Source organism: Podarcis erhardii (genome assembly GCF_964252035.2).
Source record: "Podarcis erhardii genome assembly, chromosome: 15".
NCBI classification, from domain to species: domain Eukaryota; kingdom Metazoa; phylum Chordata; class Lepidosauria; order Squamata; family Lacertidae; genus Podarcis; species Podarcis erhardii.
This window is the reverse complement of record NC_138505.1, coordinates 8,703,726-8,726,792: the sequence shown is the minus strand read 5'-3', so window position 1 is coordinate 8,726,792 and position 23,067 is coordinate 8,703,726. Positions and strand designations below refer to the sequence as shown.

The window sequence follows — 23,067 nt, the reverse complement described above, 5'->3', positions numbered from 1 at the left end:
GTTGGCCTCTGGCCTGGTTCACATAGCCCCTGGATGTGGCCTAGGAGAGAATGTGGTCCTCGGTCTCAAAAGTGGTTCCCCGCCCATCCTAACGCCTCCACTAACGTGTGGCGCATTACAGCTTGGCTTTCACTGTGCTGTAAATGGATCCCCCAATTTGATCCCTTCCAGGTATTTCTGGACTCCCAACTCCCCATCGCCTCTCACCCTCAGACGGGTCTGATGGGCCTTTTCCAACATCATTTGGAGAACTCCAGAGTTTGGAGAGTTGTCTCCCTCTCGCCGTATGTCTTCCATTGATAACCCTACTTTTGTGAGTTGCCCGGGGCGGTGTACATGGTCTTCCCATTCCATTTCATCTTCATAGCAACCCTGTGGTGTAAGCCAGGCTGAGAGAGATCAGCTCCCCCAGCAAGAGGTTTGTAGCAAAGTTTGGATTTTAATCCCTCCTAGGTTTGGCGCAGGTGGTGCTGTGGGTTAAACCATAGAGCCTAGAACTTGCCGATCAGAAGATCGGCGGTTTGAATCCCCGCGACGGGGTGAGCTCCCGTTTCTCGGTCCCTGCTCCTGCCCACCTAGCAGTTCGAAAGCACGTCAAAGTGCAAGTAGATAAATAGGTACCGCTCTGGCGGGAAGATAAAACGGCGTTTCCGTGCGCTGCTCTGGTTCACCAGAAGCGGCTTAGTCATGCTGGCCACATGACCCGGAAGCTGTACGCCGGCTCCCTCGGCCAATAAAGTGAGATGAGTGCTGCAACCCCAGAGTCAGCCATGACTGGACCTAATGGTCAGGGGTCCCTTTACCTTTAGGTTTGACACTTTTTAAAAAAATGCTCCACAATGCAAGGGAGGTTGGAGAGAAGAATTGGGGAAGGGTCCTCTTGTCCTCAGGCACCTTATTGGTTCAAAACCTGGGGGAATGAGGATTGCATGGTATTGCAGCGGGGGTGGGTGGGGGTGGAGAAGACCAAGGCGTGGAGTCAAGCATTCCCCTCCCTGGCTCCGCAAACAGAAGGCCGCAGGGCATGAGCCTGCTTTCCTTTGTGCTGACAAGGGCTTGTTTGGCAGAAGGAGTTAGCTTTTCCTGATCTCTTGGCGCTGGGCCTCCTTGAGTGCCTTAAGCTCTCCTCCCCCTTTCTTGTTTGGCTCCAGAGCTGCCCTGGCCCTGTTCCCACGCCTGCCTGGCTGCCCAGGACACTTCTCTTCCCATCAGCTTCTTAATCTTCTGTCTGGCTCTTGTCCCCGGGGTCCCGGGGGGGGGGGCACTTGACAAAGGGGGCCTGGACGGGTCTGCAGGAAGTGACATCGCAGTTGCTGGCAGTGGGGGAGCTCCGTGGAGAATTCGTAGGTTTCCCGTCCAGCCCGCAAGGAGTCGTCCTAAACGCTGCCAGCACAGCATTGATTGTGGCTGTCGATGCCTGGTGCATTGGACTTGACGACAGAGAGACGGTTGCAGGATTTGGGGCTCTTTAGTTTTGTGAAGAAGGGACGCGGGTGGCGCTGTGGGTAAAACCTCAGCGCCTAGGACTTGCCGATCGCATGGTCGGCGGTTCGAATCCCCGCGGCGGGGTGAGCTCCCGTCGTTCGGTCCCAGCTCCTGCCCACCTAGCAGTTCGAAAGCACCCCCGGGTGCAAGTAGATAAATAGGCACCACTTTATACCGGGAAGGTAAACGGCGTTTCCATGCGCTGCTCTGGTGCCGGCTCGCCAGAGCAGCTTCGTCACGCTGGCCACGTGACCCGGAAGTGTCTGCGGACAGCACTGGCTCCCGGCCTCTAGAGTGAGATGAGCGCACAACCCCAGAGTCTGTCAAGACTGGCCTGTACGGGCAGGGGTACCCTTACCTTTTACCTCTAGTTTTATGAAGAAGCGCTGGGAGAGATATGGTAGGGATATATAAAAGAGAAGCTTTCCCCCCTCTGTCCCAATAAATTTAATAAATAAAAAGATAAATAGTAATGCAGGCAACTCCCAATTTATTTGGGGGTTATGTACTGAGGCCTCGTGCATTTAAGCAAAATTGCGTATACAGTGGTACCTCTGGTTGCGAACGGGATCCGTTCCGGAGGCCTGTTCGCAACCTGAAAAGAATGCAACCCACGTGTGCAGGTCGCGATTCGCCGCTTCTGCGCATGACGTCATTTTGTGCGTTTGCGCATGTGCGAGCGGCAATACCCAGAAGTAACCCTTTCCGGTACTTCTGCCGCGGGACGCAAGCTGAAAACGCCCAACCTGAAGCAAACGTAACATGAGGTATGACTGTATTTGAAGCACTGTTGAAGACGTCTTAAAATACCCTCTTAAACCGCCGGAAATCCTTGAAAACCCCTATTAAAAAACCAGCAGCACTTACCAGACCCCAAACTCCAACAGAGTCTTCCCCTCTCAGCCCCCTTCCTCAGACTCCAGCTTTCCACAGGCCTCAATGGTTGGTGCAAGGGCTTCTGGGATTGCACTTGCAAAGGCTCGCAGGATTGCCTTTTGCCCTCCCTGTACTCTTTTTGCTATTTTTAAAGTCACTTAGGGTTTGGCGCGTGGTTGCGTTTCAATGGGAATGTGCGTAAATTGGTCGTTGCCTGCGCTAGAACTTGAGGTCATTCAAAGAAGCCAAACTCAGGAAGATTTGGGGACAGACAAAAAGGAAGCATTTCTTTGCAGCGTGCTACGGGATTCCCTCGCGCAAGAGGTAGCAATCGCTGCCAACTTGGACGGCTTTTGAAAGAGGCTTAGATGAAATTCATGGCTGCCACAATGGCCGTGTTTCTCCTTCCATTGTTGAAAGCAGTAAGCCTCTGAATACCAGTAGCTGGGAATCGCAAGCAGGGAAGTCGCTGCTGCTCTCAGGTCTGGTTTTGGGGAGGCTTCCTACAGACAGCTGGTTGGCCCCTGTGAGAACAGGATGCTGGCAAGGGGGTTGGGCTAGATGACCCTTCCGGGCCCCTTCCAACTCTACAATTCTATGATTCTATGACTAGGTGGGACAATGGTCTGATCTAGCAGGGCTCCTCTTAGTGCTTGTAGCATCAGTAGAACGGCACTTGTGACTTTGCGCATAGGCTCAGGTCCAGTGGGGGACCAGCGGTGGTGCAGGGGTTAGGACAGGGGTCAGCAAACTTTTTCAGCAGGGGGCCGGTCCACTGCCCCTCAGACCTTGTGGGGGGCCAGACTATATTTTTTGGGGAAAAATGAATGAATTCCTATGCCCCGCAAATAACCCAGAGGTGCATTTTTAATAAAAGCACACATTCTACTCATGTAAAAACATGCTGATTCCCAGACTGTCCGCGGGCCGGATTTAGAAGGCGAATGGGCTGGATCCGGCCCCCGGGCCTTAGTTTGCCTACCCATGGGTTAGGAGCTGGGAGAGACCAGGGTTCAAATCCCCGTCCGGCCGTGAAACTTTCTGGGTGACATTGGGCCAGTCACTCACTTCCAACCTGATCTACCTCAAAAGGGTTGTTACAAGGATAAAATGAGGAGGGAGAAAACCGCTTCATAGAATTGTAGGGCTGGAAAGGACTCTGAGGGCTGTATGGTCCAACCCTGCCCCGCCGCCGCCATTCAGGAATCTCGACTATAAAGCATTCATAACAGATGGTCATGCAACCTTGATCTTCTTGGAGAAAAGCCGCCATATAAATGTGATACTTGAATAAGTGGCAGCCTGTTTAGTTCTGAGGACCAGTATTTCAGACTGTACCTTGCTTGGCTAAGCCAGTGTGTGGACCGCCTTTTGCTGTTGTGCCCCCCATCCCAAATACTGACGGACCTGGCAAGTGAGAAAAAGCAAAGAGTCTCTTCGTTTATTTATTTTTGCAAAGTCAGACGTGTGCGTTCTTGCTGCCAGATGCCTAGAATTCTTCAGTTCTGGAATATGTTGTCAACGATGCAAACTTTGATAATTTTAACCGAGATAACAAGAATGCCAGATATCCTTTGCTTGCAGATACGGTCTTAATTTGCAGCGCACAGCAACATCACTGGATCTTTCTGGCCATCTCTCCTGTTCCGCCACTGCCCCTTGGATGAGGTGTATAAGAACTTGGGAAGCTGCCTTGTTTCGAGTCAGACTATATTAGCTCAGTATTACTACACTCCAGGACATTCCCAGCCCTACCTGTCCTGGAGATGTTGGGGATCAAACCAGGGGCTTTCGGTGACCTTTCCCCAGAGCAGCCAGGCCAGGAAAGGCAGCGGCTGCCCAGATAAGCTCCTGCCATCTTGGTGGCCTTAACCCAGAGATTTCCAAACTTTTCATGTTGGTGACCCACTTTTTATACATGCATCATTTTAGACATGCATCATTTTACTAGAAAACCGGAGGTTAAACTACCCCTTTGCAGCCCCGAGAGGAGTGTTCACACAACACACAGACCTTAGGTAGCGTGTCGTGACACGTGGTTTGGAAAGCTCTGCTTTAACCCTTGCCACAGACACACACAAACACACAGACACTTACACTAAGGTTACCAGATTTTTTTCAATGAATCCAGGGAGACTTTAAATAAATAAATACTACACGTTCGGAACGTTGATGCTGCAGCGATGGTGGTGGTAGAGGGGCGGCCGCCGCCTTGACCTCAACCGCCACGTTTCCCCTTCCTCCGAGGCTTCTATCTCCTTTCTCCATGAACCTGGGCAGCCCCTGAGTTGTTGGTGCTTTGGTGGTGGTGGGGAAGCAGTGGTTGGTGGATCAGGCATGGACGGAGGAGAAGGAGGGCTGAGAGCGGCAGCTGCGGTGAGGCTCGGGCAGTGCTATGCCTTCCTTCCCATCAGAGCAGCCCCAATCTCATTCCTGCTTGCACGCAAGCTCTGATAGGCAGCGTGAAGCCTCTCTTCACAGCTGAGAGATCCCCGCCCCGATCCTGCTTGCACACAAGTAGGAGTTGGGAGGTGCTCTGACAGGCAGCATGAAGCCTCCCTTCACAGCTTAGTTGCTGGGGTCAGGGGAGGTGGACGCAGCCCAGAAGCTGCATCTGAGAGCCCCTGCAACACCATCATATGGGGACTTCCGAGCAGCTCCTGAAGCCAGCCAGAGCCAACTGCTCCAGGCTGCGGAGACTGCCGCTGCTGTGTTTCCTGGGGACATTAGATGAAATCTGGGGATGGAATTTGTCCGGGGACTTATTCGCAAATCCGGGGACTGTCCCTGGGAAACAGGGATGTCTGGTAACCCTAACTTACGCCCCATTGGAAAGGTGATTCCAAGCCTTTCTGGGATTAATGTCACACCTGTGGTGACAGATTGTCATGTAAGCTGCGGAGGCAGGTTCTTTTTAAAGCTCCATATGGCATGGCATGATGTGTCCTCCTGCAGCTTGGAAGAGGGGTGACACTTTCTACTTTTTGCTGAGATGGAGCTGCGAGGAGTAACGGGCAGGGTTCCCTTGGGTTCCCTCGGGTTCCCTCGCATTCGTGGAAGGCCTTTTTCTGTCCAGCAACATCCCTTGAGGTCTTTGCTGGGTGTTTACAAAGCCCCAACGCATTCACTACCCCCTTTGTCCATGAAGGGGTGTTGACGGTTGCCTCTAAAAAGGACGTAGAGCTGAAGCAGGAAGTTGGAAAGAGCGGCATAATTTCCCCACTTCCTATCTCAGGTCTGTGTCGTTTTTTGAGGCTCACGTCTGACTTTGACTCGAGTTCCTTGAAAAAAGCAGCCTTTGCCCAGATCCCTTGGATAAGTGATGTGTGTCTGTAGGGGGGGGGGGCTTTCTTTCTGTCTTTGGGGTATAGTAAAGGTAAAGGGACCCCTGACCATTAGGTCCAATCGTGACCGACTCTGGGGTTGCGGCACTCATCTCGCTTTATTGGCCGAGGGAGTCGGCGTACAGCTTCCGAGTCATGTGGCCAGCATGACTAAGCCACTTCTGGCGAACCAGAGCAGCGCACGGAAACACCGTTTACCTTCCCACCTGAGTGATACCTATTTATCTACTTGCATTTGACGTGTTTTTGAACTGCTAGGTTGGCAGGAGCAGGGACCGAGCAACGGGAGCTCACCCCGTCGTGGGGATTCGAAGTGCCGACCTTCTGATTGGCAAGTCCTAGGCTCCGTGGTTTAACCCACAGCGCCACTCGCGTCCCTCCTTAGGGGTATGGGGCGATGCTAATCCAGGTAATGGGGAGGAAAGTGAGTGTTGGACGTCAGCGGCACTTGCACAAGCCTCCAACTTCACCTGTGGTCCTAAATTGGTTGTAGACCCCTCGGCTAACGGAAGAGGAGGGCGAGGCAATCTTTTGCCATTTCCCCTCTGCTTCTCACCTCTGCACGACTCCTTGGGATCTATTCTGGGCAAGGCTTGCAGAGAGCCAGCAGTGTGCGTTCCTCGGGTCAGCATTCCCTGTGGGGCTCCCTAGCACGGTGACGAGACGTTAATCTTGTATTGTCGCAGACTCCTCTAAAGAGGGATTAAGCCAGTTCACGGAAGAGGCTGATTTGACCTCTCTCTCCTGAGACTCGAACCTCCATGTCCGGAAGCAGTCTGTCCCAGAGTTCCAGGCTCCAGGGACAAACGGCAAAAGACGGGGAAGAGGGAGCTAGTAAACTCCTGTCAGCCCCAACAGATAGCCAGCGGTCAGGGATGCTTGGAGTCGTAGTTTACAGCCTTTGGAGGCTCACACATATACTGGCTCCCTCTGGTCTGTGCTGGCCAGCACTGGCTCCTCCAGGCTTCTTGCCTCTCATTGCCCTTGCTGTGACACTCCCTCTGGTTTTTTTCTTCTCGTTGGAAGTTTTATTTACAACATAACATAACACCCCCCAATACAGAAATTCACCCTCATTAAACGTGAACATAACATACAAGAAGCATAACATACAACAATACAAACAACCAAATAAAAGCCTTCCTTTATCCTGTATCTGGCCTCCTTATTTACTTCTTATAAGCTGTTTCCTTTATGAATAATAAGATTTTTCTAATTATAACTTAAATATCCACAAAGTCTCCTGGAGACATTAATCGAAACAAGACCAAGTATGTATTTTAGGGCACTGTTTTGTGACGTATTCTCTGCATTTCCCCCATGCTTTTTGAAACTCTTGCCTAGCGTGATCTCTAATTGCTTCTGTTAATCTAGCCAGTTCAATATACTCTAACAGTGTGTCTTGCCATTCCTTTTTTTGTTGGCACAGTCCCCCCCCCCCCCAGTTTTTAGCAGTTCGGATCCTTGCTGCTCCTGTGGCATAGAGGAATATTTTCTGATCTTCTCTTGCTATACCTGTGTCCGTTATCCCTAGTAGAAAAGCTTCGGTATTTTTCATATAGTTATACTTAAACATTTTTTTAAGCTCGTCATATACTATATTCCAGAAGCCTTTGGTTTTTGCTGTGACACTCCCTCTGATGCAGCTGTGTCCAAGGCAGGGTGAGTCAGTGGCTCCCCCCATCTCTCTCTGGAGGCTGACTTCCTCTCCGGTCCTCTTAAACCCTGGCAAGCACAGTGCTTTCCAAGTTTTTCCTACCTTATAATTTTGGGTCCTGCTTCCTCCTTTCGTCCCACTGCTGCCGACCCTGCGTTTTGCAGTGGCTGGTCGAGGAGCTGCTGGCCCGTTCCGGTGGGCTGCGGTGGGTGGGTGGCAGGTCAGGCTACACAAAGAAGGAGGGACCGCAACTGTGTGGGCAACAGATTGAACTGGGTCAGGAGCATGAGAGCTGGTTGGTTCAGGACAACGGCCCATCGAGTTCAGCATCCTGGACTAAACCCGGATACTCCTTGCAGAGACAGGATCCAAAATACGAAGGAGATCTGGGTGGTGGCTAAACCGTGTTTCCCAGTTACTTGGGACATTCCAGTGTTTTGTGGTTGCTGCCTCTTTCATGAAGAAAGGCTGTGGTTTCCTTAACTGCTGCTTGGCAGTCAGAAATGGACTCAGCGTTACCATACTTAGCCACATCTCCCTGCTTGAAAATGACCTCTCAACAGTGATTTTTTCCTCCATGGAAACCCTCTCTCTAAATTGGGTTGACATCTTTTTTCGGGGGATGTCCTGTCTATTTACTTATTGAAGAGTTTGGATTTGATATCCCGCTTTATTACTACCCGAAGGAGTCTCAAAGCGACTAACAATCTCCTTTCCCTTCCTGCCCCACAACAAACACTCTGTGAGGTGAGTGGGGCTGAGAGACTTCAGAGAAGTGTGACTGGCCCAAGGTATGCAGCCCAGCAGCTGCATGTGGAGGAACAGGGAAGCGAACCCGGTTCACCAGATTACGAGTCTACTGCTCTTAACCACTACACCACACTGGCTCCCTTGCATTTTTATCCCACCTTTTTCTCTCCAAGGAAGCTCAAGGTGGCATGCACTGTTCTCTTCCCTCATGTAATCCCACAACAACCCCGTGAGGTAGGTTAGGCTGCAAAGGCATTGACTGGCTTCCAGGTTCATACCCAGTGAGCTTTGCTGCTGAACTGTGGTCTCGCAGGTTGCAGCTTGATGAGTCATAGGTGGGGATATAGGCGTGAATACAGATACGCGCATTTGTATCCTTCCTTTTATTTGTTTTGGCTGAGCAGCAAGGGATTGAATTTGGCGAGGTATTACACCAAGGCAGGAAATGTGGGTCATTTTATAACGCTTACTCAGAATTTTGCCGCTTGTGGAAGTCGTCTGAGTCTGTGATCCTTGAGGAAAACTATATCTAACTGTGTATCTCGTACATGTTAATGTTTCCTTGCGTCAGTCACTAAAGAAAGCTAGCTGCAACTTGAAGTGTTAGGTGAACCGAAGAAGGATTAGATGAATTGAGAAAAATGAAATTTGGACCTAATTAATGGAGTAATTTTTTTTTATTATAGGTTATAGCAGGGGTCAGCAAACTTTTTCAGCAGGGGGCTGTCCACTGTCCCTCAGACCTTGTGGGGGGCCGGACTATATTTTGAAGGAGAAAAAATATGAACGAATTCCTATGCCCCACAAATAACCCAAAGACGCATTCTACTCATGTAAAAACACCAGGCAGGCCCCACAAATAACCCAGAGATGCATTTTAAATAGGAGCACACATTCTACTCATGTAAAAACACGCTGATTCCCGGACCTCCCGCGGGCCGGATTTAGAAGGCAATTGGGCCGGATCTGGCCCCCGGGCCTTAGTTTGCCTACCCATGGGTTATAGAAAACAATGTACAGGAAAAACTAATGTTAGATATTATAGTAGATCCAGTGTCTTGTTAAATAGGAGATTATTACCGGTAATTCTACTTGTGGAATGTATTGTGTTTTAAAAGAAATGTAATCTGAATCCTGAAATACTCTTTTTGGGGGGAGAAATCTACCGTATTTTTCGCCCCATAGGACGCACTTTTCCCCCTCCAAAAATGAAGGGGAAATGTGTGTGCGTCCTATGGGGCGAATGCAGGCTTTCGCTGAAGCCTGGAGAGCGAGAGGCATCGGTGCGCACCGACCCCTCTCGCTCTCCAGGCTTCAGGAAGCTATCCCGCGGGCTCACAAGGCTTGCTGGCAGCAGCCTGCAGCCCCGGCGAGTGTTTGCAAGCCTTGCGCCCTCCGGAGGGCTCCCCGTGCTTTGGGCGAGTGTCTGCAAGCCTTGCGCGCTCGGCAGGAGCTCCTGCCGGGCGCGCTAGGCTTGGAGCGGCAGCTTGCCGCCCGAAGCACGCGGAGCCCTCCGGAGGGTGCCCTGTGCTTCGGGCAGGCGTGTGCAAGGCTTGGGGCGGCAGCCGCGGCTGGGGGGGGGGAATATATTTTTTTTAATTCATTTCCCACCCCAAAAAACTAGGTGCGCCCTATAGGACGAAAAATACGGTATGTTTATGCTTAAATGCATACCCTAATCAGTATTATTTTTGTAATGCAGTTTGGTATGGAAAATAAAAACATTAAAAAAAAAACAATGTTATAAGCAACAACTTTGTGGAATGGCCACTTGGGCTGTCTTCGTTGTTGATTTAATAAAAATAGGTAACGATTATGTCTTTGCTTTTTAAGGAGCAGCAGAAAATATCCTATTATGGAAAAGTTCTGCAGCAAGTCACTTCCTGCTGGAAAGCTTGCCTGTCTTGGGACTGTCAGCGGCGCTGAGCCTCTCAGTCCGCAAGAGCAGTGATAACCTTAAGCAATAGCAAGCTGTTTCACAACGAAAATAAGAGCCTACTGGATTTTTGGACAAGGACAATGGGAGTCACAGTCCAGCAGCATCTGGGTGGCCAGCAGTTCCTCACACCTGTCATAAAATAAATAAATAACAGGTTGCAATATGACATATATTCTGGACACATCCTAAAAATCAGAAAATTTTGGGAAGATGCAGCAACGGAAATTACAGTAGTAACAGGCTAAACTTTGCCTACAGGGCCTCTTTACTTTCTTGATATGTTAAAGAAACTGTACTAACAGACGACAGGGAATTAATAACACCACATCCCTCTCTGTCTGTCTGTGTTGGGGGGGGATTAGAACACTATGCATGAGAGAATGGGTAACTAAGACCTGGGTCATAAAATGCAAGTTTTAAGCTCGCACACATTTGGTTAGAACTGGAGAGGGTAGACAGCAAGAGAATGTATTCATGGAGAAATGGGAGTCTTTTTTTCATAATGTGGTACAGGAACATGTAGGGACACGGGTGACACTGTGGGTTAAACCACAGAGCCTAGGACTTGCCGATCAGAAGGTCGGTGGTTCGAATCCCCACGACGGGGTGAGCTCCCGTTGCTTGGTCCCTGCTCCTGCCACCCTAGCAGTTCGAAAGCACGTCAAAGTGCAAGTAGATAAATAGGTACCGCTCCGGCGGGAAGGTAAACGGCGTTTCCGTGTGCTGCTCTGGTTCGCCAGAGGCGGCTTAGTCCTGCTGGCCACATGACCCGGAAGCTGTACGCTGGCTCCCTCGGCCAATAAAGCGAGATGAGCGCCGCAACCCCAGAGTCGGCCACGACTGGACCTAATGGTCAGGGGTCCCTTTACCTTTACCTTACAGGAACACGTAAGCCCATTTGTGCTACTTGGAAGCATGTAATATCAATCTGTTATACTCGGTCTTGGTATGGAAATTTGTCCTGCTGTGTTCACTTCTATGTTCACTTCTGGAGATCCTTATTTATATATATTTTTGGTGTGTGTTATTTTGTTATGTTCCATTAAAAATTATATTTAAAAAAAAGATTGCCAGTGAAATGGGGGGTGGGGAGATGTCTCTCTGCCTGGAGAGATGGTGCTAGTTGGAAGCAGAGACAGTTCTGACTACGACAGTGTGAAAGGTATCTGTCTCCATTCCTACCATGCCCACTTTGGCACATGGCCCTGCCCGCCGCTATTGGAAGATTGCCTCCAGGCTGAAATTGGTTCTCCCAACCCTTGTCTTAAGCCCTATCGCTAAACACTGCATCTTAAGAAAGCCAGAGGTGGTTTGAATGAGGTTCCAGCCGGCACAGCATTCTTAAGGGCTAGAAACTTGTGTTTGCTTAAATGGGGTGGGGAACAAACGAGTACGTTCCAAAATATTGCAGATCCCACATCGGTGTTTTCCCCCTTCCTCTCTAGGCCGAGGCAGAAGTAGCATCCTTGAACCGCCGCATTCAGCTCGTGGAAGAGGAGCTGGATCGGGCCCAGGAGCGCCTTGCGACAGCCTTGCAGAAGTTGGAGGAAGCTGAGAAAGCTGCCGATGAGAGTGAAAGGTAGGTGGGTGCATTTGCAGGAGGAAGGGGCTCCTTAGAGCAGGCATTCCCAGACTCGGCCCTCCAGACGTTTTGGGACTACAACTCCCATCATCCCTAGCTAACAGGACCCAGTGGTCAGGGATGATGGGAATTGTAGTCCCAAAGCATTTGGAGGGCTGAGTTTGGTGGGGCCTGCCTTAGAGCTTGTTCGCACTGAGCAAAGCTATGTATAAACTCTGTGGGTGAGTGGGTGTTCAGGTGTGTGTGTGTCATATACCGTATTTTTCTCTCCATAAGGTGCACTTTTCCCCTCCTAAAAAGTAAGGGGAAATGTGTGTGCGTCTTATGGAGCAAATGCGGGGGGAGGCAGGCAGGAAAAGCCCCCAAGAGCCGCACACAAGCTCCGCGCGGCTCTTGCGGGTTTTTCCCCAGGAGGGGGAAGGAACTGACGAGGCCACTCTCCCTCCTCGTAGAAAAGCCGGCAGGAGCCGCGCTCTCCTTAAAGGGTGGGCGGCTCCTGTGGGCTTTTGGGGGAGGTGGGGGTATTTGTTGGGATACTGCCAGGGAGACAGAGTCCATCATGACCCCACGTCATCTCCGTTGCGATCCATCGACCTTCCGTAGACACGCAGTATCATTCAATTAGCGACACGAGCTCCAGAAATAGCTTGCCACATTCCAGAGCTGATGCACGCTCTATCAGCAGAATTCGCACAGCGAAAGATGCACGCAGGAGAGCATTATTTACAAGTTTATTCAGCGTTGGTCAGAACAAAGAAAAAAAACATGACTGCCTGCTTCAGTGTCTCAGACACAGAGAGAGAAAAGAAAGCAAAGACACAACAGAAACATCCTGTGAACAGGAAATACGCAGGCTGTGACACAACCATCCTGCTCCCTTTTAAGGTGGAACGGAAATATCCTAACAGTATTGCCATAGCCGTGCGCGGCTAAAGAGGAAGCCAAGACAGCGAGCAGGATCCATCCCGCTCGCAGTCTTGGCTTCTTTGCTCTTTGGGGCTGGAGGGGGGGCGGTGTGTGAATAAGATTTTTTTTCTTGATTTCCCCCTCTAAAAACTAGGTGTGCCTTATGGTCGGGTGCGCCTTGTGGAGCGAAAAATACGGTAACTGAATCACACCCCCTGGTGTGTGTAACCGGGGAGAAGTTTAGGCCTTTCTCTGGCATTGCTAGCCTTCCGTGTGCCAGAGATGTTCTTGTTTTGGAGAGGCCACACCTGTCCCCAAGTCCTTTCTGCAGACTGGGAGAGCAGAGGAATGTCACGTCTTGGGGGCTGACGATCCCTTCTCCCCCCCCCCGCCCTTCTCCCTCAGAGGCATGAAGGTAATTGAGAACAGAGCCCTGAAAGATGAAGAGAAGATGGAGCTGCAGGAGATCCAGCTGAAGGAGGCCAAGCACATCGCTGAGGAGGCCGACAGGAAGTACGAGGAGGTGAGGAACCACAGCAGATGCGCCTTGAACTCCTCCCTCATGACACACAGGGAGTTCAGTCCTGCTTTCTGCGGCTGTGCCACTCCCTGATCCACATTTGATGTCATATGCAGGCAACCCCGCCATTTTAATATTTTGTTGGAAGCCGCCCTGAGTGGCTGGGGAAGCCCAGCTAGATGGGCAGGGTATAAATAAATTATTATTATTATTTTATTTACGTGCGTGCAGTATGTGCGCAGGCTTTTTCAATGGCGTTTTAAATAACAGTGGTACCTCGGGTTACAAACACTTTGGGTTACAGGCTCCTCTAACCCGGAAGTAGTACATCGGTTTAAGAACTTTACTTCAGGATGAGAACAAATTGTGCGTCAGCCGCAGCAGGAGACCCCCATTAGCTAAAGTGGTACCTCAGGTTAAGAATGGTTTCGGGTTAAGAAACGGACCTCCAGAACGAATTAAGTTTGTAACCAGGTGTACCACTGTATACACAGTTCCACTTAAACATACGGTGCCTCGAAACATAACCCCCACCTAAATTGAGGAGTTGCCTGTATGATGTCATACGTGGGACAGGTGATTTCGGGGGGAAACTGCTTTGTGGGCCAAATGTGGAAGCCGGGTGGTCTGACCAGGCTGGCGGGTTCCCCCTCTTCTTTTTATTGATTTCAAATTACTGCTATTATTTATTAAATTCATTGCTTACTTTTTTTTAAAGCAAGGTAACATGAAGTAACTAACACTATGTAAAAAGCACTATATAAACAGACACATCCAGTAAAACTGGCATAAAAGATGTGTGTGTGTGTGTGTGTGTGTGTGTGTGTGTGTGTGTGTGTGTATATACACACAGTGCTCTGGCTTGGCTTCGTGTATAGGGGCGAGCTGTGGTTTTGTGGCTTGTGTCAGCCAGTAACAAGAAGCCGAAAGCACCAGCCTGAAGATGACGAGTGAGACCTCGTCGAAACGTCGCCTAGACACCCCAACTTTTACACGGGAAGACACCCGAGGACACCAAAACCTGCATATATATATATATATATATATATATATATATACAACCCTGCTTTAAAAAAGGCATGTTTAAGACATCTCACTCACTCAAGGAGGCCACCGATGATTCAGAACCAAAGGCCTGGCACAAAAGAACAATCGCAGGGTGTGGGTCGGTTTATATGGGAAGAGGCGGCCATTGAGGTTTTGGTGTCCTGAGACGTATAAATGATTTTAATCTTGTGCTTTTAAATGTTTGGAAACCTGCCCTGAGACCACGGTTAATGCCATTAGGTTCATTAGCTGCCCTCCATCAGAAGGTCCCAGGGCAGGTTGCAGTAATATGAAATACAGCATTAAAAACCGTTTAAAACAGCTAGAGTTCATAGGCCAATTTACAGAGGCATATCTTCAGTGTACGATGATAAGCTGTGCAGTGAAGGTACCAGGCACACCTCTTTAGGGAGAGGAAATCCACAATTCATGGCGAAGGGCAGGTAGCAAATCCAATTGACAATAATTTCTTCTTCCTCCTTCTCCTCCCAGGTTGCCCGGAAATTGGTCATCATTGAAGGTGATCTGGAGCGTACAGAGGAGAGAGCTGAGCTGGCAGAGTCGTGAGTATTTTCTTCTTCTCTCTCTCTTTCTCTCTTTGCATGAGGCACCCTGCTGCATGGAAGCTTTTAACACGAGCGAGCTCACCTTAAAACACCCTGTTAGGCAAGGCCCAGAGTGTGGGGTGAAGGTTAGAGGCAGCCTCTGCTGGCTAGAAGGAATTGTGGGTCTCCACTTTCCCATTTTTTCTCTCTTTTTAGTGGGAGATCCTAACTGGGTTTTTTGGCAGGGGGCATGGTGTACAGACCAGTGGCTTTTTTTTTTTTAACATCTGTGGATTCTTTCCTGTGTAGGCAGGTGAGCATCTGTTAGTCCCTCTACAGGTAGGTACTTAGGTTGATGGAGTTAGGCCTTCATTGTGGCCACATTCACACCATACATTGAAAACAGGCCCGTACCACTTTAAGCGGTCATGGCTTCCTCCAAAAGAATTCCAGGAGCTGAGCATTGTTAGGAGACCTCTGTGTTCTTTGTGGAGAGCTACAGTTCCCAGATGGGACGCGTGTGGCGCTGTGGTCTAAACCACAGAGCCTAGGACTTGCCGATCAGAAGGTCGGCGGTTCGAATCCCCGCGACGGGGTGAGCTCCTGTTGCTCGGTCCCTGCTCCTGCCAACCTAGCAGTTCAAAAGCATATCAAAGTGCAAGTAGATAAATAGGTACCGCTCCGGCAGGAAGGTAAACTGCGTTTCCTTGCACTGTTCTGGTTCGCCAGAAGCGGCTTAGTCATGCTGGCCACATGACCCGGAAGCTCTACCCGGCTCCCTTGGCCAATAAAGCGAGATGAGCGCCGCAACCCCAGAGTTGGCCACGACTGGACCTAATGGTCAGGGGTCCCTTTACCTTTACAGTTCCCAGAGTTCCCTGAGAAGAGGGATTGATTGTTAAACCATTCTGGAAATTGTAGCTCTGTGAGGGGAATGGGGAGGGTGGTTATTCTCCTATCAACTCCCAGGACCCTTAACAGTCATGGCTTTCCTCTGCAAAACCCTGGGAACTATCGTATGTTAAGTGTACGAAGGGTTGTTAGGAGAGGTCCCCCCCCCCCCGAGCTACAATTCCCAAAGTGGTTTAGCAGTCAATCCCTCTTCCCAGGGAACTCTGGGAAATAATAGCTCTGGCTGGGCCATAGGGATCTCCTAAGAATTCTCAGCACTCTTATAATAATAATAATAATTTATTATTTGTACCCCGCCCATCTGGCTGGGTTTCCCCAGCCACTCTGGGCAGCTTCCAACAGAGATTAAAAATACATTAAAACACCAGTCATTAAAAACGTCCCTAAACAGGGCTGCCTCCAGGTGTCTTCTAAACATCAGGTAGTTGTTTATCTCTTTGACATCTGATGGGAGGGTGTTCCACAGGGTGGGCGCCACTACTGAGAAGGCCCTTTGCCTGGTTCCCTGTAACTTGGCTTCTCACAGTGAGGGAACCACCAGAAGGCCGTCGGCGCTGGATCTCAGTGTCCGGGTGGAACAATGGGGGTAGAGACGCTCCTTCAGGTATACCTTATCAAATGACAGCTCAAAGTGGTATCATAGCACTTTCAGTGTGTAGCGCGATTGTGGCCCATGTTAGGAAAAAGTGGAACAAAGGTGATTTCATCATATTGGTGTGATATACACATTCTGGCTCACAGTGAGATTAAAAAAAGGGAATAACAATAATTTAAAAGCACTTGGGTGTCAGTCATGTCAGGCGCCATACCCAAGATCAGGACAGAAGCACCAAAAATCCAGCGGCAAATACAGAATGCCAGACAGATTTCCCGCAGCAGGACATTCCAGTGTCCGGTTACAATAACGGGCCTTGTTCCTCCCCCCCCCACTGCACATATCTCTGAAACAGGCGAGATTTGTGACAAGCCCACCCCCTGGTCCACTCATTTGGGGTTCATTCATTGTATTCGAACATGGCTGGGCCACCCTGTTACAGTCTTCCAGATGTGTGTCTGGGGCTCCATCTCATCTGCTTCACATCTGGGGTGCTGATGTGATGGATGGAGGGGAGGGGGGGCTAAGAGGAGGAAACGAGACAGTCTGCAAAAAATGCCAAGCATGCTTCTAGGTCCTGGAAAGGCCACATTTGGGCAAAAAACACACATTGTGATACTCCCTGCCCCCAACAAGAGTTTTGCCCCTTGCCAAAAATGAGCGAATCTTCCGCAGCTGCCTGATAAGGACAGGCCTGTCGTTTTTGCAAGATGGCTGAAATATGTTCCCTGCAAGCGCTATTAATGCCATATGTTGTTTTCCTTTGTCCCACGGCCCTTTAAAAAATATTAATTGGGAGCCTGAGATCCTACTTCACAAGTTAGCTTCGGAGAGAATGTTGTTGGGGTAACTGGAAACCATTTACTTCAGAACTTGTGCTCTGCCTATCTGTGAGGTGAAGTTCCCACCAGTAGGTTTTCCCCTCTAAAATATAAACACACTGGCTGCACATCTAATGCCGTAAGACGGTATCTGCGACTAGTTTCCGTTGTTTCTTCTCACGGAAAGCTGTGTTTCTACGTCCCCATTTGCACCGCGCATTTAAAGCTCTTGAAGCAACCCTGACTTCCCTCAAAGAATTCTGGGAACTCTAGTTGGTTAAGGGTGCCGAGCGTCGTTGCCCCTCGTAATTCCCAGAATTCCCTGGGAAGAAGAGGGATTGAACGCTAAATCTCTCTGGGAATTGTAACTCTGTGAATTGGGGAGGGGTGTCTCTTAACAACTCTGCACACCCTTAACAAAACTACAGCTCCCTGAATCCTCTCCCAATTCCTGGCACCTTTTGCTGAACCAGAATTCCCAGCATCCTTTTACTGGGCTGAACTGTTTTACCAGTGGCGTTGCTGTGAAAACTGACGCTAGTTTGCCATATAGACGTGCACTCAGGGCTACACTCACTAAGTGTTGCACGCTTGTGCTTGTTGTGTGTAGATCTCTTGCACAGGGCCTGCACAACAGCCCTCACCTCCTTTTCCTCACTGCCACCCCCGGCCCACCCTCTCACTGTGGTGCTCCCATCTTCGTTGCCGTGGGCCAGCCACTCTGCCTTTCTCTCCTTCATGACTACAATTATGCAGAAGATCTTACACAGCTTCCCCATGTGGTTCCTGGTAGCAGGGGTGGGGAGGCTGTCCTCTGGGAGAGTGTCTCATCTTTATGGTTGAGCCCATCACCATCGCCCTTCTCCAGCTGTGGAGCATGAGAAGCAGATGGGGTGGAGACGCATGGCTCAGCAGCATGCTCAGGGGATGGAAACAGCCTCCCCACGGAGCTAAAATGGGCTTCTGCATCAAGGTGGGCGGCCCTGTGGCCCAGATGTTGTCAGGCTCCTCCGCCTTTCATCATCCCAGGCCATTGGGCCATGCTGGCTGGCTGCTGATGGGAGTTGTACTCCAGCAACATCAGGAGGACTACAATTCTATCCCCATCCCCCTGCAAAAAAACCTGCTCTACATTGTGAGTTTTTCATTAACTCCTGTGCAATTCCTGGCTGGAAATTATCCCCTCTCAGTTGGGACTGTGTGTATCCCACCTGAAAAAAACCAAAACCAACCACATAAAACTGCAAAATGCGAAACTATCTGAATTTGAAACCACATGCAACCCCCCCCCCCAAAAAAAAAACCACACACACCAAGGTAGAGTGTTTTTTTTTCTTGTGCCAAATGTCTGCATTTTGCCAGCTGTGCAGGCCCCATGCAACCTTGTCTGAAACACAAGGGAATATTATTTTGCGTGTTCTTGTGACACCCCAAGCGTCATCACTTCACCCTCTTACCCCTGAGTTTCTCTGCAGCCTTAAGGACAATAGGTTTTAATATTTAAGTTTTTTCGCCCCTATTGTGGCCTGGTAAGAACCGGCCTGCACTCTCGCAGACTCCCTTGGCATGCACAGTCCCTGTCATTGGAAGGGAAGAGAGGGCCATTTGGGGCCCTGCTGTGGGGCCTGCCTTCTTCTTCTTCTTCTTATTAATAATAATAATAATAAATATTTATACCCACCCATCTGGCTGTGTTTGAGCCAGTTGCCCTCCTCCCTTTCAGCAGCTGGCAGCTATCTTGTTCGCAGTCCACTCACACAGAACCACTCCTTGTGCAGGAACATAGCTGTCAACCTTCCCTTTTTTGTGGGAAATTCCCATATTCCAGCGCCGTTTCCCACTGCTTCCCGCTTCTATCCCGGATTGTTAGATATCCCGTAGACTGTCCCCGGGACAGGTGAGGCCGCTGATCCCTTATTTTCGAGGCTGCTGATCCCTTATTTTCAAATCTGAAAGTTGACAGCTGTGCGCAGGAACCTCAACCGACACTCAGAGGGCTTTCTGTGGAGGCGGCCAGGGTGCCGCTTTATAACCTCACTTCACCATCACACTTCTGGGTCTGGTGTAACAGGTCTTCTCAGGAAATATCCCCTGCCTGGCATGAGGCCTGTAGAATTGTGCCATCTCTCTCTCCCCCTTTGTAAAACCTCTTTCCTTACCCCGCCAAGCCTGCATGTTGTGACAGACTTTTTTTTTCTTCTCTCCCCCCCCTTTTTTATGGCTCTGCTTTGTGTGTGTGTGTGTGTGTGTGTGTGTGTGTCCTTTCCGTTGCTGCTCCTTTTGCCCCCAACCCAACCCAACACCCCATCCGAACTTGTGCCTGCCGACGCGGTCCTGCCTTTCTAAACAGCCGTTGCCGGGACTTGGATGAGCAGATCCGGTTGATGGACCAAAACTTGAAGTTCCTTGCTCAGGCTGAAGAAAAGGTACTAACCCTTCCTGCCCGCCCCCCCCCCAACCCTCGGCTCCATCGAACGCCCGTGCTGCTCCCCATTTCTTTCCCCCGAAAAGAAAAGAAAAGAAGAAAGCTCCTTCGAGCGCATTTCTCCTCTCGCTTCCTCAATACGCTTTGCTTGCTTTCTCTGTATTTTTTCTCTCTGTCTCTGACTTCAACTGGCTTCATTTTACTTTTCCTGCCGAGCAGGTTGCGGCTGCTGGGGCCCTGCTCCGTGGCACAGCGGCTTCCTTCAGGATGGCAGTGAGGCCTAATGGATTCCAGGCAAGGTTTGCACCCTGGACCCAGAGCCTACCAGGCAGCTTTTCGCGGCAGCTTGCAGGCTATGTAGTCGTGCTTGTGTGTGTGTGTGTGTGTGTGTGTGTGTATGTGTGTGTGTATGTGTATGCAAAAATCCCCGTTGTGCTAATGCTCCTGACGTTTTATTTACTGAACTTATTAGTCAGTAATACAGTGGTACCTCTGGATGCGAACTGGATCCGTTCCGGAGCCCCATTTGCATCCTGAGTAGAACGTAACATGCAACTGCGCATGCACGGGTCGCGTTTTGCCGCTTCCGTGCATGCACGTGACATCATTTTGAGCGTCTGTGCTTGCGCGAGCGGTGAAACCCGAAAGTAACACTTCCGTTACTTCCGGGTCGCCGCGGAGTGTAACCTGAAAACGCTCAACCTTCCGACTTTGGAGGAATGGAGGTCAAAACTAACAGACTACGCAGAGTTAGACAAATTAACAGGGAAAATTAGATACCAAAAAGACCAGAAATTCATTGAGGACTGGGGGAAATTTACAGAGTATTTGAAAAACATATGTGAGGATAGCACAACGCTAGCGTGTTTCAAAGAAGCTTTGTGAAAATAGAAGGAGTATTGCCAAAAGGCAAGCAAGGATAGAAATATAATATTTAATGGCAATATCTAAAGAAGGAATGTGAGGAGAGGATTTGAACTACGAAAGATTGTCAGAGAAGTTGAGGGAGGTCCAAACAAGGCGAAATATGTGATATATAAATGGATTGGTTTATTGTTTTTTATGGAAAAATTTCAATAAAAATTTATTATAAAAAAAAAAAAGAAAACGCTCAACCTGAAGGATATTTAACCCAAGGTAGGACTGTAATCTTTTACTGAACTTATTAGTTGCTTAAAAAAGAAAAAGTAACTCAAAGTATCTTAGAATGAACACATACATGAAAACCAGCATTAAAAAATCTGTAGAAAAATCTAAAACATATTCATGCTGGGTTTTTTTAAAAGGCAAGATTTAAAATACCTCACATGCCCAAGGAAGCCACAGATAGTTAAAAGCCAGAGGCCTGGTAGAAAACAAACATTTTGGAAGGTGCCCAGAGCTATTCAGTTGATGGTGCCAGTCGAGCCTCTCAGGAGAGAGCGTTCCGCAAGCAGGGAGCCACCACTGAAAAGTCCCTGTTCTCGTGTTGCCATCCTCCGGACCTCCTGGTGGGGGTGAGAGCATGGAAAAGAGCCTCAGGTGGCCCCAGGGGTTGTGGACAATGGGTGTTGTAGTGCCAATTCATTCCATTCAATAATTTGTTATGTTTCTATGCCAATTTTCACTCACACGAGTCACAAAGCGGCTCACAAACAATAACAACAATACAGTGGTGCCCCGCAAGACGAACGCCTCGCAAGACGGAAAACCCGCTAGACGAAAGGGTTTTCCGTTTTGGAGGCGCTTCGCAAGACGAATTTCCCTATGGGCTTGCTTCGCAAGACGACAGCCCATAGGGAAATCTCCGGGACAGTGGGGAAGCGCAGCTCGTCTTCCCCGCTGTCCTCGGACCTCCTCCGAAGCCTGGCGGCGGGGCGGGGACACCTCCTCCCGCCGCCGGGCTTCGGAAGGATGCCCCGATGCCGGGCGGCGAGGCGGGAACGCCTCCCCCCGCCGCCCGGCATCGGAACGATGTCCCGAAGCTGAGCGGCGGGGCGGGAAAGTCTCCCCCCGCCGCCCGGCATCGGAACGATGTCCCGAAGCCGGGCGGCGGGGCGGGAAAGTCTCCCCCCGCCGCCCGGCATCGGAACGATGTCCCGAAGCCGAGCGGCGGGGCGGGAACGCCTCCCCCCGCCGCCCGGCTTCGGGGCGGGAAAGCCTCCCCCCGCCGCCCGGCTTCAGGGCATCGTCCCGATGCCGGGCGGCGGGGCAGGAACTCCTCCCCCCGCCGCCCGGCTTCGGGGCATCGTCCCGATGCCGGGCGGCGGGGCGAGAAAGCCTCCCCCCGCCGCCTGGCATCGGAACGATGTCCTGAAACCGGGCGGCGGGGCCGCGAAGCCTGGGTGCGCTGGCAACTCTCCGCAAGGAGCGCTCCCGCTGCTTGCGGAGAGGTCCGCGAAGCCTGTCCTGGACCTCTTCTGAAGGCAGGCGGGGGGCAAGTCTTTGTCCCCCCTGCTTGCCTTCCCAGGGGCTTTTAAATCGCCCGGACAGCGGAGAAGTCCTCCGCTGTCCCGGATGATTTTAAAATGCCGCCCGCCAGAAGAGGTCGGGGGAAGGCGGCTTCCATAGGAACGCATTAATTGATTTTCAATGCATTCCTATGGAAAACCGTGCATCGCAAGACGAAAAACTCGCAAGACGAAGAGACTTGCGGAACGAATTAATTTCGTCTTGCGAGGCACCACTGTAGACTGTCACAATTGTAGAATAATTAACAAATCATCAGTCAGTGATTTCTGGACATCATGGACGATAGGTATTGTAGGCCCAATGACTGGCTACTCCTTTTTTTAAAAAAAGGCTTTACAGTGGATGCTCGGGTTGCAAACGTGATCCATGCGGGAGGCACATTCGCAACCCACAGCGCCGCGTCTGTGCATGCGCGGGTCACGATTCAGCGCTTCTGTACATGTGCAAAGCACAATTTAGTACTTCTGCACATGCACAAGCGCCGGAAGTAACCTGTTCCGGTACTTCCGGGTTTCGGTGCGTCCGTAACCCGAAAACGCGCAACCTGAAGCGTCTTGAACCTGAGGTATGACTGTATTGGTCAGAGACAACACATTAAAATGTGCCCAAATATGAACTGGAAACTGGCACAGATGTAGCAAACAAAACTCTAGAGCAGTTCAGACGGTACAAAGCGCAGTCGCCAGACTTCAAGCCTATAATATGCGCGCACACACACACACACACACACACACACAAATTCCTACGTGACCTGATTTACAGAGCCTGCAAGGTGTTGTCTTTGGCCGGTGCCTGGGTCCTCAAAACCTTTTATCTCCCGTGGACGGGGAGCCATTGTTGGCCTTGTTAGGCCCCTCTCCTGAAGTCCCTTCGATCCATGGATTCACTCTTTTCTCTTTCTCTCCTGTCCTCCTTTTTCTCCCTTTCCCATCCATTATTTCTCTCTCTCTCTCTCTCTGGCTTCCTCTCTTACTCCCTTCCCCGCCCTCCTCGGCAAACACACTGCAGCAAATGTTCGGAGCTGGAAGAGGAGCTGAAGAATGTCACCAACAACCTCAAGTCCCTTGAGGCTCAGGCTGAGAAGGTAGGGCTGGCTATACTCCTCCCCACTGTGGCCGGAGGAATAGCCTTTCCCTCCCACCCACCCCCTGATAATGCTTCCGTGTTTACTCAGTTGAAACCTGGAAAGTATACAATGAAGACGTCAAGAGG

At 50.4% G+C, this 23,067-nt stretch overlaps 1 protein-coding gene and 1 long non-coding RNA gene across 18 annotated transcripts in view; both read left to right on the top strand.

Moving 5' to 3' along the window:
* Nucleotides 1–23,067, top strand: part of TPM3 (tropomyosin 3) — a gene marked incomplete at its 3' end in the record, with an annotated part of 75,574 nt that overhangs the window by 31,313 nt on the left and 21,194 nt on the right. For 9 of the 17 annotated variants that reach the window (XM_081841271.1, XM_081841266.1, XM_081841268.1 and 6 more), the window contains 4 exons: nt 11,497–11,630; nt 12,945–13,062; nt 14,599–14,669; nt 22,864–22,939. In XM_081841271.1, coding sequence (XP_081697397.1) covers nt 11,497–11,630; nt 12,945–13,062; nt 14,599–14,669; nt 22,864–22,939 — 399 coding nt within the window. Of the gene's footprint in view, nt 1–11,496; nt 11,631–12,944; nt 13,063–14,598; nt 14,670–19,329; nt 19,406–22,863; nt 22,940–23,067 lie in introns of all 17 variants that reach the window. The other 8 variants (XM_081841272.1, XM_081841267.1, XM_081841269.1 and 5 more) reach the window with 1 other exon arrangement.
* Nucleotides 20,525–22,175, top strand: LOC309330151. The gene is made up of 2 exons (XR_014151316.1): nt 20,525–21,058; nt 22,076–22,175. It is a non-coding gene; the product is annotated as an uncharacterized lncRNA (long non-coding RNA).